The sequence below is a fragment of the Egretta garzetta genome, unplaced genomic scaffold (genome assembly GCF_000687185.1).
Source record: "Egretta garzetta isolate BGI_Z169 unplaced genomic scaffold, ASM68718v1 scaffold161, whole genome shotgun sequence".
Lineage (NCBI taxonomy): Eukaryota > Metazoa > Chordata > Aves > Pelecaniformes > Ardeidae > Egretta > Egretta garzetta.
Genome location: NW_009258754.1, coordinates 5,881,744 through 5,900,235, shown reverse-complemented (window position 1 = coordinate 5,900,235; position 18,492 = coordinate 5,881,744). Strand labels below are relative to the sequence as shown.

The 18,492-nt window shown below is 41.6% G+C and overlaps 1 protein-coding gene across 1 annotated transcript in view; it reads right to left on the bottom strand.

The window, feature by feature from the left end:
* Positions 1 to 418, bottom strand: part of AMER3 (APC membrane recruitment protein 3) — a 3,018-nt gene extending 2,600 nt beyond the window's left edge. Inside the window, exon 1 of the mRNA XM_035888841.1 lies at positions 1 to 418. This exon is cut by the window's left edge and continues 2,600 nt beyond it. Coding sequence (XP_035744734.1) covers positions 1 to 418 — 418 coding nt within the window.
* Between the last annotated feature and the right edge of the window lie 18,074 nt (positions 419 to 18,492).

Genomic DNA, 18,492 nt, shown 5'->3' with positions numbered 1-18,492 from the left:
TCTTACTGCTGGAGCTGGACACCCCTGAAAAGCTGATGCTATTGACAAGTCGGCCCTTACCCTTTCCAGAAAAACCTTCCTCACAAACCCTGCTGCTGGGGCTGCAGTGCTCTGTTTTGTCTGCCTCAGCAACGCAGTCGTGAGTTTTACTCTTCCTTACAAGTTTGTAGGAGGACCCAGATGATTTTTCCAGGAAGTTGTCACCAGCCCCATTCCTTGCTGCTTTGGTGGAAAACCTGTAGTTCTTGTGTGTGGCCAAACATGCCAGCTGGACTTCAGCTACACTGGGGTTTCCCTCCAGAGCTGCCTTTTTCTCTTTCCCCGTGTCGTCTTTGCTGATAGGAACTGTGTGCACTGGTGGTACTTTCTCATGTTGCACACTGGATTTTATGAAGGTCTTTCCTCTCTTGAGCTCCATACTGCTTCCTCACATCTGTTTCTGTAAAGAAAACAGCAGAATAAAAATATTGTGATGTTGGTGGCTAGCACTTGTAAACTTTGAAAACAATTTGAGAACAAAGAAATCAGTATTATACATTATACAATTGGTTTTGTTTGTCAACAGAAATTTCCATCACTGAGTCATGGTATTGCATGAGAAACAGCTCAAGTGAAGTTGAAGGTATGTTGGCAATGGCTGGAAGATCCAGCAAGAAGAGCTGAGGCTCAGAGAACATTTTGTCTGTTAGAAATTAGAAGCCTTGGATCTAGGCTTATGATGGTTTTTAACAAGATAGAAGTCCTGTTCCGAAAGTAGAAGGTACATCAATGAAAAGCAATGCCTCATGAACTTTAACGTGTGTGTGCATCAGGGAGGCAGCAGATCATAAATCTGCACCTTTGATGAAGACAAAGAGGTCAAGGTGGGAAACCTTCTGAGAAAATGGATTGAACATTTGGCACATGATGCTCACTTTATATTAAAATAATCCTTACCTGTGAATAGAAAATCTATAAACCTTGGTACTACCCTGGGAAGCATGCTGAAACTGAATTACTGGTTTTGCTTCCTCCTGAGCATAATGTATAATTTTCTGCACCACTACTTTTATCGTAAAAGTAAAAAATGCCACATTGACAATCACTGTTAATTACAACAGAAGCGTTGTTTCCAATTTTACAAAGACCAGTGTAGTACTGTGAGGCATTGCCACCTTGCATCTGCATTGTGCATTGATTAGCTATTTTAAAAAATACTCTATTACCTGTATCAATACCAATTTTTGTCTCTGCCTATATGATTTAGTATTGAATCTGGTTTATGTTTTCATACATCTAATCAGTCATTAATTATTTTAGCCATGACACTTTCAGTTTTCCAGCAGTTATTTAATGGACATATCTGATCCTTTCCTGCCTTATATCAGCTTGAATATTGAGCAAATCAATGGGCTTACATAAAGGTAGGTCAGGGAAGAAGGAAGCACTTCCTAAAAGCTGTCAGAGAAACCAGATTTTTACTGGATGGGAAGCAGGACACAAACTCCAAGTCCTGTTCTTGAAGGAATGTGCTTGGATCTTTCCTTAATGAGACCTCAGTTAATGATTTATCTTGGTTTGAATTGTGTAGACATAACTAAAACCACATAGAGCCATTGAACTCTGCAACACACAGAAACAACAGAGAGCTATCTCTAGCAGTCTTGACAAATCGTATGTAACAGCTCTGGTGAAATGAAAAATTACCAATACTCCCTCGAGAGCAATATCAGATCAGATCCCTGGATCCAGACCTGTGCCCAGTACAAAGACAGCCAGGGAGATTTTAAATTAAGCACCAAGCCTCACCTTTTATACACTCTTAAGTACAACTTAAAGCAGTCTTTAGTTTACCTTGAACGGTAACAGCTATCTGTAGCTTCCAGAGGCTTTCCAGTTGCCAGGGCTTGCTGGGAACAGCAACACACTGACCAACACCTCACAAGATGGGGGCCTGTGTACCTTGGAGCTCCATCACCTACAGCACTTCTCCAGCAGCCGGCTCAGTGACAGCCTGTTTCTTACAGAAGCTGCAAACTGGCGGGTGATTAGCAGTATTTACAACTAAATGTAGGTCAGTGACAAATGGTAGAAAACATAAGGGTAAAGTGTGAATATTCGACATCAAGTGTATGGATGCTATGGAAAACACGGTGGGTGGTGATAGATGGGCATCTATCAGCACGATTGAGATGTTGTCACATTTATTTGCATTTGGGACTGCACATGAGTATTGCAGACCATTCCTAATGAAAGGCAGTAAACATTTTACTACACTGTCAGGTATCTGGAGTTCACTGATGCTACAAGAAACTTGTTTTGCATATTTAGAAATAGGTCACTGGGACATGATTACACTCCTTTTCTGAAAAGCAAGATGTGATTGAGAAGAAATTCAGTGCACGGAACTCCAGCAGAGTTGTGAAAATGATCAGAAACAGCTGACACAAGACCAATTATTAATAGCCCAAAAATAAAGTGTCTGACACCTCAGTCCTTTGCAATTGTAGAAGTAGGTACTGCGTCCCTGTGGGAAGTCCTGCTGCTGAGAAGTTTGCAGTGTGGCAAATGCTAGCATTATAACAAAGTTATGTAGGACTCTTTGAAGTCCTGCAGCTGTTTCTGACCATTCTGAATATTAAACAAGAGTCATTTTTGTAGGAAATTGCATACTTTCTGTAGTTGCATTAAAAAGGCTTTTAGAGGTGGATTTGTTTTATTATCAAGTATGAAACTTATTAAAGTTAAGAATCCAGGACATCATTAGATAAGCTTTTGAATAAAGAAATCTTTGATCTGAATTGTATCTCCTTGGTAAGAAAAGCAATGGACTACCAGTTTGATAACTGGGTCTAGGAACTTCAAGGCTTGTTGTTCTGTCTTTTTTTTATAGAATAGATGAACAGTTTTAACATGAAAGCCCAAATGGCTTGAATGACATCTGTACTGAGAATATATGTAGTATACTAATGTAAGATACACTGATGGCAGCCTATGCTACCTTTTCAGTTGCCTCTAATAGGAAAAAAAAAAGTTTGGTGCTTGGATTTTTTTTTTGTTAAAAATCTGTTATACATATAATCACCAACTTTGTATTCTAATTGTTTAATGTCTCTATTTAATCCCATATATTCTTTTCCTCATTTTCCCCCAGGATTCATGCCAGACTAATTAGTGTCTAGTTCATTGTGTCATCCTGCTTATCCTGTTTGAACACTGACACAGCTTTGGGAATCTTCTCCATTAAAAATGCTACTAAAAATGAACACTAAGAAATGGGAGATCTCCTCAGTCAACTCTTCGAGGGCTCTAAAGGGCAGACTACCAGAGTCTGTAGATTTTTTAAAATACTCATCTTGGATGCTGTTCTGTAACTTCCAATACTATGAGTTCCTCTTCATCCTCATATGATATAAATTATCAGTGAGCTTCTTTCCAAACAGAACAGAAATGTATGTGATGCCATTCTCTTTATATATCTATTAATACTTTTAGCACTTTTGGTTGTAATGGACTATACCATGATACCTTTCTTCCCCTCTCTGCAGGGACACAAGTTACATCTCTAACCCCAGAAGCTGTACCAGTGAAGTTAGAAACAGATTAAAGTGCTGTAAGGGAAAGTTCCCTCCAGTGGTTATGTAAAGCTAATAAAAATTCTGTGAAAAATGATTCTAGGCATTTAAAAAATGGTACATCTTCTCTGGGATTTCTTGACCCATGCACTCAGCTACATTATTGCCTGTCTCTGCTCCTTTTTAATTATTCTCCTCTTGGACTTAAATTGCAGTATACCTCTTCTTCCACAGGGATAAAAGTGTAGGAGGGACTGATTTCCACCTTTGCAAAGGAAATATATTCTGCAATAAAAAATCACTGTAATGAACAGAAACCTGTGGAAACTAACAGTCGGTCTACAAAGGCTAGGTTGTTCTGTTTTCAAAGGCTCTGGAAGTTTTCTTCATTAATGTCACTTGACCTCTTTTTTTAATATTTGTGAAATTACTTATGGAACACATATTTAAATAGAGGACATCCTTGAATCTTATACCGGGCTACAGTTTAATTGTCATTTACAATGATCTTAGGTGCAGCAGCACCTAGACTTCCCATCTACAGTAAACAGTACTTTTATGTGTCTTGATCATACCAGCTGCTCACTTTTAGGTCTTCACAAGTGTCAAACCAAACAATTAGATCTGGATTTTGGGCCTATACTAAAAAGGAAATAAGGTTTTGGTTTAAGCTTGGATAATATTGCTCATAAAATGCAGACATACTTCATGCTCAAACATACACCATCTGTGCAGGGTGTCTGACAGCCTTTTCATAAAACCAGAAGGTTTTACTGTGATTCATCTAAAAGTAAATTAAAGTTTTAGAATGGGAAGGTGAACACATTCGTGTGGGCTGAGGAGATGAGGTTTTAGGACAGTCAAAGAAATTGCTTATAGTCCTGGGTTATGAGGACCTGAACAAGACTGAGTTAGGTAACTGTTCTGGTTAATAAGAGCCATATTCGGGTGGCCTAAATTCTACCTACGTCCAGGTCAGGAGACAAGGAGGCCAAAGAGGGGTGCAGTGGAACTGGACTGGATATTCATTAGGAAGCAGGAGGAAGATGGATAGAGGCAGGATTCAAACTGTCCAAATATTGCCTCTGACGTGTGGGTCAGAGAAGAGAGGGTCACACTTGCCTCTGCCCATGGCTCCCAAAGCTTTCTGCCAGGCTGAGCTGCCTACAACTTTGCCTCTCTGGAGGCATGGGGGAAGACTTGCTTTGGTTTCTGGGCTGGTGTCAAAGTTACTATCTTATATCTTACTGGCTTATCTCACAATTTAAAGGTTTGTTTAGGTTATCTTCTAAGAAAAGGTAAAATAGATTGTGCTTCAATGTGTCAGTAGCTAAAATAGCAGTCCTCTTGAATGTGACTCTAAGAAGATCATCCTACTGGGGAAGTAGAAGTATCTGCTCCAGTGAGGTTGCATGGATAGAAATTATAGTATTATGAAAAGGAAATTTAGATGAAGTCTCTGGCTTTGACAAGTTTGGCTCAAAATTACTTTTGCTTAGGTAGGAAAAAATATAATGAAGGTTCATTTATTCTAAAATCTTATCAGCTGTCTAGCTTGGACACTCTTACTTGCTTGTTTGATGTGTAATTTATATATAATTTTCTCTCTTGGATATAGAAATAAGCAAAACTCAGAATCCAGTTGTTGTTTTGCAGGCAAGATAGGAGTGCTCTTTCTGTTTCTTTACATTTAGTTCATTCTTAAAATTGGCAGGTTGTGGAGATGGTACCTTGCTTTCTCTTGCTAAGCAGAATTCTGTATGCAGAATTATGCAGTCTTAATCTCAGCTCCCTCCCAGAATTTTCCTTTTATTAAATGAAAGAGCTGATAAACATTGCATACTCTTTTAGGGTTTTTAATTTAAAAAGAAGGAAAAAACCTCTATTTGGACTGCTTTTATGTTTTAGGATACAAGTTTGGAGTGAGTCCAAAATCCATTTTCCACAAGTGGCTTCATATCAGTCAGACTTAAGATCCTGAGTATCAGAATTACCTTTGAAAATGTTACCCCTGCTTTCCAAACAAAAATGGTAGTATATATCTGGTTTGGGCACTTGGACATGTATTATGCTTAAAATGGATGCAGTTTAAGATGAAATGTTTTTTAAAATATTTCTTGAGAAATTGTGTAATGGCAAAGGGAAAAAGAGCGGCGGGCGCGCTGTGGGAGGCTTTCCCTTCCTAAGCCCAGTTAGCCTCGGGAGGATTTTTGCTGGGCGCCAGTTGGAAGTCCTAAAATGCAAAACCAAGCAAGCATGAGGTGACGAGAGCCACAGCTACTTTTAAAGTCAGTGGACAGTACTAATTTTTAATGCTTAGGATCTAATCAATTAGCAATGCATAAAGAACAGCTGGTGCTCCCAGCAAAGTGTGGGGGGGTGGGGAGTGGGTGTGTGTATTTTTGCAATAAGACTTTGTTTATGGTCAAAAACCTTAACTCTCTATCTCAGAAGATAAAAGTTAATAATGGAAATACTTATTAATAATCATGAGCATATATTCCATTCTGTTAATTTGATTTTTAATTACAACGCAATAAAATGCTTCCTTGCTAGAGGGTAGTGATACCCTGTCTGCAGTTATTGTAACACTGTTTCTAGTAAGCAAATAAACATAACAGTTCTTAGAGTGAAAACCAAAGAGGATTTTAAAGCAGGGCTCATCTTCTCACTTAAACTGGTTACTCTGCCAGTATCTCATCTCTATTAGAAAACAGAAAAGAACAGGGTGGAAAGGATGGAGGATGTAATCAGGGACAGTCATGATTCAGGAAACAGAAGAATGTTTATTTTTAAAGATGCCTGTGTGACACACAAACCTGCATTGATATCATGCCTCTTGTTAGGAGTGCTCCCCTCATCATCATTAGTGGCTGTATCTTATCATGACCCTTAATCATTTATCTCTCTTGGGTAACCCAGGATGCCTAATTATTTGCATATACATTTAGGTCAGGCAATGGCTTTCTCGAAAAGAACCAGCAAAAAGCACATTGGTGTGTTTTTCTTCAACCATAATTCCACTGAGCACACAAAGTAAAATCTTATACTCCTCAGCAGCATACTGGAAGGATGCGTAGTTAAATGCTTAATCTTATTAGTAATGTGCTACAGGGAAGCCTGAACCTTCCTTTAAGCCCTGCCAACTGTTCTGTGGAGCTCAGGATTTTTCATAGTAAAACTAACCACGTTTCTACTCCCAGCATACCGTCTGTCTGTATGCCGGCAGGAGGGATCCCTGGGGGAACAGCAGCACCCACTGCTTCCCCCAGCCCAGCGAGGGGCACCCACTGCTTCCCCAGACCCGCTGGGGTGTGCGGCAGGGTGGAAGGAGGCTGACACCATGACAAAAGGAGGCTCCTTCACTGACAAAACCTCTGCACCCCTCCTCAGTTTTCTTCTACACCTGCGGCTGCAAGAAATGTAACTGCTTGAAATGTTCCAATTACACCATGTAAAAGGGCAGCATGAACTCCTGCACAGGGAGCTATTGAATCATCACTCTGCTGCTAGGAGAAGGCAGCTGAGCAGAAATTTCCGCTGTGTACCTGAGAAGGAAACAGGGCATTTTTTACTTGTCCTGTCCAGCAGTCTGTTGGTACCAGACAGCGAAGTGTTAACACTGCCAGCTTTGGCTGTTTTCAGTAATTTATTGCTTTAAAAGGAGATAGGATGTGCATTTATATAAATACAGGCACACATTTATCAGGTGTATGGAAAAATAAGTAAAAAACAGTGCTTCAAAACCAAGCAGTCATCCCAAAATAATAGTCCCTCAGAGTCACTGTGAGTGTCAGAGCAAAAGAAATGCCATTGCACCAGAGCAAACAATAAGACAGATCACAAAAATCCTACTCACCATGTTTTATCACTGAGCAGAAATCCTCTGTCTCCTAGCCTTGCTATTGAGGCTGGTCTTTATCCAAAGGCTCCTGTGATGCTTTTCAGATTCTGAGGGGCTGGACCACTGCTGCTCTCCAGTGCTACTCTCCACCCCCTGTCTTTTCCTCCTCCTTCTTCCTTCATCCCCACCCCCTCATTCCTCCTGCTTGTAGCTTTTTCGTACCTTACATAGATTCTAGGCTTCCACATGTAGCTTGATTTAGGAAAGATGCTTATTTCAGCCATCTGCTTGATGCCATGGAAATGCCTCCATTGCTAAGGAATAAAAGCCCAGAAGGTAAGCTCAGGAATCCTGAGCCAGTATTTTGGTTCCTCTCTACATGACTGCTTATTAAATAGGGAGGAACACATCCAACTTAATTTCATTTCTCACATGTTTTTTTGTTTCTGACTAGGATTCAGGAAAAGCAGTCCTAACGTATTCCTAGGTTAGTGAGATGACTCACAGTGCAATGTATGCACATTATTGGACTGTGCCACCCTTTGCAGAGCTTTTGTTAATGCTGAATTTAGAGGGGATTTCGTGTGGGAGCAAAGTGATGTAAGGGGAGAGGGTGAGTATTTCTGCTGCCCAAAGCTAGAGTGCCTGGTGTCAGCCTCATATTGCCTTCCTCAAACATGATTTGTTGAATTCTCCTTACAGTCAGTCAAACTTCTGCTTCAGTGTGCAGTGAAGTCATCATCTGATGTAACAACATCATTCTGTGTTATATAGATTAGTTTATTGCCATCACAAACACCAGAGCTTTAATTTCACAAAAGTGTAAAGCTGGCATCCTTGCCCCAGCTCTCTCCCTGTGAAGGGCTTCCAACCTGATCGTATCTTGATTGTCCCTCCCCATTAACTCTCCCCTGAGTCATAGAATCATAGAATCATTTAGGTTGGAAAAGACCTTTAAGATCATCAAGTCCAACCATTAACCTAACACTGCCATTCCACCACTAAACCATGTCCCTAAAAACCTTGTCTACCTGTCTTTTAAATACCAGGGATAGTGACTCGACCACTTCCCTGGGTAGCCTGTTCCAGTGCTCGACATCAGTCTCCCAAACCCCCTGCCTTCTCCTTCCTGCTTGTTGGGGGCATGATAGGAGCCTCTTAAAAGCAAAAGTGTATGCCATGAAGCAGTGGCTTAGTCCACTTCAGCAGCTCTCCTGTGAAATGCAGTTTAGAGCTGTACACTAGGATAGTGCAGTAGTACAGACTGGCATATCTGTGGGCAGATTACCATTCTGATGTAGGGGCTAACATCATGGTTGCTCTAAGGTAGTGAACAGGCAGCTTTCAGATGACTGAGTGTGACAGAGCAAGTTCAGGCAGATCCAATCTGTGCAGGTATTCAGAAAATCCTCCAGCCCTGTATGAACTGAAGATGAGCATTCCCTCACAACTGGAGCGGGTGGATCAGTCAGAGAGCTGATCTATTCTGTCCCCACATGACAGCAAAAAGGGCACAAAAGCCTTAACCTGCCACCTGTTCTCATCTTCCTTTTCATTGTGTGCTGTAGCTGAACCTTGGAGATGGTCAAGGGAAGAAGCTTAAAGTTTTGTGCTGTCTAAGCTTCTAAAGCTGAAAAAATCATCCAGTTAACCTTAAAGGAGGCAGAACTGAGTGTTCCTGCCCTGAGTGACAGCCAGTAAGACCCTCAGGTGTCCCCAGTGGGGGATACTGGAAAGTTACATCTTGGAAAATGCCCAAACGCCCCGGGTTTAGTCCAACCTGCAGCAAGTAGAAAGCCCTTGTGTGACTTCAACAAAAGACTGGTGGGAGGAAAGAACAAGCTGTGTGTGAATCCTAGTAGCTCTGGCAAGTAGATTAAGACCAATCATGACAGAAAATACAGTAATTAGAAATAGATTTAATGTTTTTTTTATTCTGCACGAAATTTGTTTTAATATAGGAGGAAGACTTTCTTCATTACAGGTATATGAAGCCACCAAGTCTTCAGGTAGTGCATCCTTGCTCTGCAGTGATGTCTCTTTTGAGAGCCTTTGAGTGCACTTTGTGCACTCTATTTTGGAAAGAGGGAGCCTTTAAAACTTTGAAGCCTTTCTTTGTTCAAAGTAACACCAATGCTCATTAGAAATGCTGATAGACATGCGTGTCAATCAGAAGTCACTTCTGGTGCTGGTTCAAGGCAGGAAACCTAGACAAACTAGGGGTTTCGATTTTTTATTTGAAAATTATCCATGCACTCTATTTCTGAGATGAGTTTCTGAACTGTGAAGTGTAGGCATTAAAGGTAAAGGTACATCAGAAAAGATGTACCCAAATATGTCATGTGGAGAAGGAAATAGACAACAGAGAGCACTTAAAATTGCATTTGAAGCCTACTTCATGTTCAACTCAAGCTCAATATGACAAGCCATCCCCAAAGATTTAGAGAAGAGAATCTGGCCAAGGAGGAGCTCTTAGCTCCAGTAAGTGTTTCAGATAGTTCCCATACCTGCTGTCTCTTGGACAGTCTGTTGCTGCTCCTCAGGCACTGGGAAAGCTCTCGTATAGATGTCCCTCTTTCTAACAAATGGCACCTATTGTCCTTTTGCTGGAGGAGTTAGAGGAGATCACTCTAGACATGGATGAGATACCCAAATCTGTTCGTGCTTACTCAGGTAAAGCAGCTCCTGTGATGAGAGAACTCCAAGTTTTAGGATGTTTAATTTAGAATGTCCATATGGACAAACATTTCCATCTTTATGGCCTTTTATTTCCCTTCATCAAGGGAAGTCATAGCCATAGCTATCCATAGCTATCCATGGCCTAGCCTGCATTGACCTAAGTCACAATCTCATTGCGTGCAGTGGTAAATACACAGTGTGTTGAATAGTAGCTGAACCATGGTAGCCTTTATGCATTGCAATAGAGCTTTTTTTCTTCCTAAATAGTTCTCAGCCTGCAGTTCCCTGAACTATCCTTTCCGCTATCACTTCATTTCAGGCTATTTCACTATGGCTATTGATCAGCTTGGTTCAGAAGGTTGGTTCTTGGAGAATCTAATCATCCTCTCTGATTAATTCTGATTAATTCAGTCTGTCCAGAATTGTTTTGGGCATCAGTGGGCATAAAAGGGAAGGGAAATCAGAAAACTGTAAATGAGGGGCACATGGAACAGCTGCCATCTGTTCAGCAGACACACACAGCCCTTGCCATGGGGAGTAAGAGGGCCCTTGAGAGAAGAGGGACTAAGGAACCTACAGACCCTGGTGTGGCACGAATAAGGCAGCAGGGATCCTTGGTATCCAGGACTGGGGAAAGGAGGAGGAAAATCCACGTAAGGGATGGTATGGAAACACAAGGAGGGAGTTTTTAGATGAAGCAGGCCCAGCCTGCCAGAACTTGGAAGGCTGCTTCTTCCCCAGTGTGGGTGGCAAATGTTTGCATCAAGTGACTGAAGGCATCTATTAGCATAAGCAACTCACAAAAAGCAAACTATACTATTTTCTAATTTTCTATCATGGAAGAATGTTGCAGATTCCTTAACCCCAAAACTCAGAACACAATCATTTGCTGAGATAGCTCTATTTGTTTCTAAGGAATTAGAGAATGAATTTGACCCAGGCTATTTCCTGCCAGTGAAGTAATGAAGAGTCTAACATCCCCAATCCAGCTGAGCTTTCTGCTAACATCAGCTTAAACTTAATTATTCATGGATTCTTATCAGTATTTCTTGGTTTTGCATGTTGTAGAGAATTGGTAATGGGATATGGAGCTCTTTCTCTCCAGATTGCTAGCAAAAGACTGCCCTAGGCTGAAAGGAACAATCTTTGCTACTTATCTGCTTCCCAGGTCTTTATTAAGTTAATTGCTACTCTCTTCTCAGATACTTGGTGAGCTACTGTCTGCTGCAAAATTTAGGATTGTGAATTGCTGTTAATAACATCAGTACTAAGCAAAGGAAATAGAAGGATTTTTATCCACAGATTTCTGTAAGTGTATTCCACCTCAGCATCTCCTGCCTGTCTTCCCTATGAGGCACTGTTGTTGCCATATTTGCTGCCAAAGGGGTGAGATGGAGCAGGTAGGGTTGCAAGAGCCCCAGTACTGGTATGACTGGTATGCCTGCCAGCCAACCCTCGGAGTGCCAATAATGATGCCCCTGAGGGCAGGAAGGAGCACTGAGTGTCTCCAGGATGGGACTGATCACCTTCTCAGTATTGCTATTCTGGGGACTATGGATGACAATTGTGAACTGCTTGTTGCCTCAAAGGAGAATGAAAAAGGATTCTGAGAAAAAAGAAAATGGCAAGGACATTTGTCCAGCTGCTCATGTTAGAATAGTGGCTGCCCTTAAACTTTCTGCTTTAAATAAAGAGCTCTCGGGTAATAAATGCTTACCTGTAAAATCAATGTGGGGAAAATGAGCTGCATTTAAATGCTATGAAAAACTACTCCAGAAGAGTTGTTTCACCAAGTCATGAAGATCTCCAAGGCTCTAGAGAACAGAAACAACACCTGGGAGGGACATGACAGCTCAGGGACCTGACTACAGAAATGTTTAAATACAAATTTCCAAGGCATGTATTCAGAAGTTTTTCCATTCCAGATATGCCTGTGTGTCATAGACATCTGTCCAGATGAGGCAAGAATACCTGCAGTTTATTGAACTGCTCCTTTCATTAACAGATGCACCCTGTCTCAAAGGCAAAATAATAATTCAGCATAAAGCATGGGGGATGGCAAAATGCATTATTCCACGGGTATCCCAGTACAACCTATAAGCAAAACTTGCTCAGCTTTGGCTGAGGAAGATACTAGTGTGATCACTTCAGGGAAGGTTATAGGAAATTTTTAATGACTGGTTTGTATTACTTGGTTTCCCTGCTTAATTTTATATTGTTTTCTGCCTGAGTACATACAATTAAGTGCTCTGAAGGCTTTGTTAAAGGCTCAGTCAGGAAATCAAAAAAAGAGATACAGATGGAAGTAGCCATAGATACACAGCTTCAAATAACAGAGAGAGACCATCAGTGAGGAAGAAACTATTTCAGTAGCTCTAATGGGATAGTCTTTCAAATGCTAAAGCTGGGATCAAAGGAGGGCTAAACCCAAAAAGACCTAGATAAGAGAGAAGTGAGTAATTAGATAAAGTTAGTGGGGGTGAGTGTAAAAGCACAGTAGGTTAAGATCTACATGCACAGATGGGGATACTGAGCTGTGAGCAGGACAGGTTGCTGCTCCCACTTCTACCTTTCACTACTTGTATGCTTTTATTTTGTATCTCAGAGGAAAAATAAATTGTGTGTTGCGCAGAGACGCTGGCTTGGTCACATGGCAGATAATATACTTGTCACAGGATCTTACAAAGGAGTACTCATGGGTGGTATGGGGGCCATGAACCAAAGCACAAATCCTGTTCTGAGGGAAGAAACCTCTCTGCTGAGTGTACAGTTGGTGGGACCTCAAGGCAAAAGACCACTACAGCCAGTTTGCTAATTGCGACAAGTAGCACCTTGCTGTACATAAAATCCCACTTATCTGCCAGTCGGTATTTAAAAATAGGAAAGAAAAGAACATTTGGAAGATGGGTGAAAAATGAAACCTTTGAAATCACCAGCAGTGCAGTTGGTAGCAATGCAGTTAGAAGTGCTTATGGTTGATTTCTTCAATCAAACATGTATTTTGGAAATAAATCTGTGTGTTGGATTAATATTGTTGATGGTTATGTAACAGCCAAATTTTGTTTTAAAATGGCAAGTTGTACATCTTAGAAGAGAATAAAATACTGGCTTTTAAATGCAGCTTGCTAGCAGACCTAGAGATAATATTTGGCGGCGTTTGTTTCTCTTCTTTTCCCGCCTCCTGTGTGCTAGGTGGTAGTGGTTAACTCCAGAAGCCTTAACTGCCATCACAGCTGGAAGGTGAAACCTCTGACAGTGTTCCTTGAAGTCATTAAATGATGTTTGTGGTAGGGGTATGATATTACAAGCAAGGCTCTTATGGTAGTGAAATACAACCATTAATATATTTTTGCAGTTACAGTAAATAAAGCAGTAAAACTGAAAGAACTCAGCTTCTGACGAAGGGCTCCATTAATGTATCATGAGTATTGACAATGCTGAGGTCATCATTTGTTTTGCAGCTATGCTAATTACCAGCAGGTTTTAAAATACAGTATTTTATGGGTCTTCTAGCTGGCAGGCTATTTAGAGAAGGGTGATTTGTTGAGCACTATTCTTTGGGCTTTATCCTTTCGTGGCTTTGGCTGTTACCATAGCTCTGCAACAAAACAATCTCTCACAGCTGTTTGATTTTTTTCACGGAAGGGTTATTAACGTTTCTAAGCCAGCTGAAATGCCTAGGCAGTACTCAAGCATATTAAACTGTTACTTATTTCTCTTACGAATGTGCAGTAGCCATTTTCCAACGACTAGCCAAGTGCCAGTGCAAGCCAGGGTGGTGTGGTGGCTGGGAGACAGAGGAGCAGTGTGTTCGAGGACAGAAAGCTGGGAGCCGAGCTCAGCTGGGGCTGTGTGAGTGGTGCTGTGTTACGGTAGGGTGGATGCTCTGTTCTGTGTTGCTGTGTGTTGAGGGGGGTGGTGAGCCTGTGAAGTAGGACACCCTCATTTGGGAAAAGCAATTCGGAAATGATTCTTGAGCTTTAATACAGAGATGGCAATTTCTCGCCCTGCAGACAGACTACTACTACCCGTACTTCTGAAAAGGACTGGTGTTTTTTTAAACACCTCTGTTTCTAGGCACCTGCTTTGAAACACCTTACAGGGAGTCCAACTCTTCTCGAAAATCAGACACCTTAAGGTGCTTCGAAGCCTTTTATACGTTGGGATTTCACTGTGAAAAAGAACTGCAGAAGACGAGTTTGCAGAGCTTGAGTGGAAGGTGTGTGAAAGAATAAGAAGTGGGGAGCGCTGCTGACTGCATGGTCATAGCTACGATAGTCAGTCATCTGAAGCTTGACAGTGTTTCAAAGAGCCTGATCCATTCAGAGCTAACTGAAAATGGTATCCCAAAATGGGCAGAAGCCAGCCACAAAATGAGTTAACTTCTTCCTCAGCTCATTAAATGAGTTGCCCAGTCAAGAATGAAGTCTGGATTCACACGTAAGTACATGTGTTGTCACAGAAATGGTATGAGAATGACAGAGGGATAGAGACTTTGATTTACTCATTTGTCACTTTAGCCTGAAGTTTTCTGTGTAAGAAATGTTGCTGTACAAATCAGTCACAGGTTGGAGCTGGAGGAGGCAGATTTCTCTGCCTTTGGCTGTTGCCTGTTACATATGTTTTCCCTAATGGCAGCATGGATCAAACACAGGTTAGTCTCCTCCAGATTGGGAAGCATTGCCCTGGTAATTAGAAATTACCCAAAATAACAAGGTGCTGCAATACCTAGGTAGTGGAAGAGCCCAGGTAATATGCAGAGAAACATGAGTCAGAGAGGAGGCTAGCTCTTAACTGCTGTGGTCCTCTTCCCACAAGTGCTGCTGCCCGCAGCGGCGAGGGGAGGAGTGGGAAGCTAGGTGGGCAGGAATCGCCTGCTTTCCCAGCAGCAGCTCCCAGGTGAGTGTTTGTGCCCGGTGCCTGGCACAGTGCTCCCAAGGCACCGTGATCAGGGCTCCTCAATTCTCTGATAATATTATTTTCCCTGTCCCATTAAGATATTTCTTCAACACCTAAACAGGTATTTGAAGTTGTGATTTTTTTTGCCCAATCTACCTGATGTGTGCTGCTGTTTCCACCTGAAATGTCTGATGTATTTCCGATTGTTAAGTGCTAGCCTGTCACATCCTTTCAGCGTTTGAGGGTGTGGGATGAGCAGATCAGCGACGTGAATTTTATTTCAGAGTTCTCATCTTTGGCTGTTTGTAGGAGGACAAAAGCCTTCCATGGAGATGATATGCCTGTCAGACTATGGCAATCATCAGCACTTTCTGTGAGGAGAGGGAGACCAGATCCACCGCTGAAGCAAACAGGCGTAATGACACCGCTTTTTAGCACCCCAGCAATAGGTTATTGGTTTTGCTCCAGCACCCCCATTCAGAGCTGTGGGTAAGGCGCTAGTGACAGCCTGGCTGTGCGGTGACATGGCCAAGGACAGGCGGCAGGGGAAGGGAAGCACAGCTGCCGCATCTGCAGCGGGGGCTTCCGCAGTGTGCAGGAGCTGCCTGCCGTTGGGGCTGCAGCAAGAGGGCTGCGAAAGGCCCCAGAGCAGCTCCAGGATCTCTTTTGTCTTCTCCCTGGATTGCGGGCAGTGCGTATACAGTGCACTCGTGCAATAAAAGTAGAGAAGGGAAGTGGAGTCAAAAGGAGCCAGGAGGAATAGCTCTTGTTTCATAAGCATTTAAAATACTTATAGACAGAAAAAAATGTGAGGATTTATTGTTCCCATTAATTCTCTGATCTTTTTCCTTTTGCTGAATCAGGCATAATTTGTATTAATATACTAAGTATTGTGCTTATAAGAGAGATGCTGGTTGACTAGAGGGCAGTCCAAACTATACTCTCAGACACTGCATGTACGTATTTAATATATTTAATATAACTGTGTTTTAAATTGCTTCATAATAAAGAAGAAATAAATATCCAAAGTCAGCTTGCATGGAAGTCATTGGTTGCATGCTCTTAAGGCATTTTTAACAGGAAAATTTATAACAATATTGTAACTTCTTTTTAGCTTAATTTGCAGATCAGCAAGATTTTTGAAATCCTGTTGTTTGTACCTGCCCTACTTGTCCCTGCCTTTGCCAGCTCTGGCCCTGTGTGTCATATTCCTCCCTCTGTGGAAAAGAAACTCGGCTTTTATTGTAGGCATGTAAACGTCTTAGGTACCAAAAGCAGTTAATCAATGAGAGATGACAAGGTCCCAGAAAAGTAGGCTTTATTACAGTGCTTAAACTATTTACTTTGTATGTAAATCAGTGGGGAAAAAATCCCTCTGTTGAGCAGCAATTGATTATAAGCTTTAATGCAGTAGTAAATAAAATATGAGAAAATGGTAAAAACCTAAATATGAGACCTTTTTCCAAGCTTTTGGAAATCTTAGTTTTTCTCCAGATTCACAGTTGGATTTATAGGTAACCCTACAAGTGCTGTAAAACCCATTTCTCACCCTCCTCACTGCAGAGATGGGTAACTGGGTGAATCAATCTGAACATCTCTGAAGTGACTCCAGTATTTTCTGGGCTATCACAGTGATTTGACCAGAGAATCTCACTCAGAACACTGGGTATTTCTGTGAAAAAATACTGAGTATCAGCCCCCACAGCTATCTGATTAATTCAGTCAAATACCAGAGACAATGTTACATATATACTAATGTCTTTATGCACCATCACAGTACGCTGCCTGACAGTGTCAGTGGGCCTTTTTTGAACTTGTATTAACAAGAACAAAGATGAAACTGTGTTTTGGGGTGGGTTGTTTGTTTATTTGTTTGGTTTTGTTGTTTTTTGGTTGGGTTTTCGTTCGGTTTTATTGAGGAAAGCTTGCTGAAATCATTAGTCAAAGAAAATTACTTTTAGGAAATGCCCATTTTGTTGCAAAGGACCCTGCAGCGAGACAGGCTTGATTTCTTGTTCCAAAGGCTCTCCTGCAGATGCGGTAGCATCTCAGCAGGGAAGGCTTCCGTCTGGAATGAAAAGCTCATAAAATGCCTTTCTGAGATGTTAACAGGCAAAGATGCCTTTGTTCAGACTTGTAAAATGCTACCCATATCTGGGCTGTTCTTGCAAACAAAGAGACTTTCCACTAGATGGCCCTCCGCTTCAAACATTGGGTATGTTTCCATGTAAACACGGGAACAATTTCTTGGCTATGAATTTCACTTTAAACTTTGTCAACAAACTTTCTGTCACATGATTCACATAGGCCAAACTCAAGCCTTCTGCAGCCCTGAAGCTGGGCAGCCCTATTCCCACAACCCAATACCTACATTAAAATACTTCGTCTTTTTTTACTGTCAACCTGTACTCAGAATATGTATGCTTAAAATCCTGGTTTCTCCTATATGGGGGCTATATAAGTGGCTGTTAAATGTTCTTTTTATCCACGTATAACAAATTGAGATCTGGGACTTAAGGTGACAAGGCTGTCATGCATGTTCATGAACGAGAGAAAGCATTGATATTACAGCCTTGTCAGTTGTCCTGTTGCACTTGTTCTGCTTAAAATTTTTACATCTGGCAAGGCTTCCTAGGGGGAAAAAACACAAAACTAAACTTTCAGAGGATGTAAACTGACATTACTCTATTAAAATTTAAAGACTTGCATTAATCAACCTTAGATTTGGCTTTGGACGAGAAATATTGAGAGAGATCCCCTCTGATGATTCTGCCTATGACAAGCCAACAGAAGGCCGTTTTTGGAGGTCTCTTCCTTGGAGTGTGGCAGAGAATACTTCCTTGTATTTGTTCCTCCAGGTCACTGCTGTTTGTCCAAATAACACCTTCCCGTGCTTCTTATGTTGTGCTGATGCTGCCCAGTGTTAAATTGCAGGATGCTTGAAACAAGTCTCATCTTCCTGCCATGAACTCTGTATAGGTAAACTCCTTTCGCACACATCTCTTTCCAGTGCTAGTTATTCCCAGAGGGCAACTCACACACCATTAGTGGTACACAACCATTCCAGAGCTTTATAAATGAGCCTGATGGTGGATGTGTAGCAGAGACTGTGTCTAATTCCGCCGGTGCGCAGGTGCTTACAAAGGGAATTTCCCCAAGTACCTGACCAGGAGTTAATGTGAAACAGGTCACTGGTGCTAACTTGATGCTTTGTGAACAAATGGCAACTCACAGCACCTACAGGAACCACACAACAATTTAAGAGATGGAAACAGGCCTGAGGAAGAGAATGAGACCAAAGGTAAGGGTTTGCTGAGACTGGGTGTATTTTAGCTTGGACTAAAGAAGGGGTTGGGGACTGCGATAAAAGGATGGGATAAAAGAATTTTGTGTCCTCAGTGCAGCGCATATAGGCCATTGCAGAGCTGGGTGCTATTGCTGTCCTCTGAGTCGCTGCTGCTAATAATGGTATCCCAGCTAAGCAGGTTTGGAGGTGTCTGTACTGAACAAAAGCAG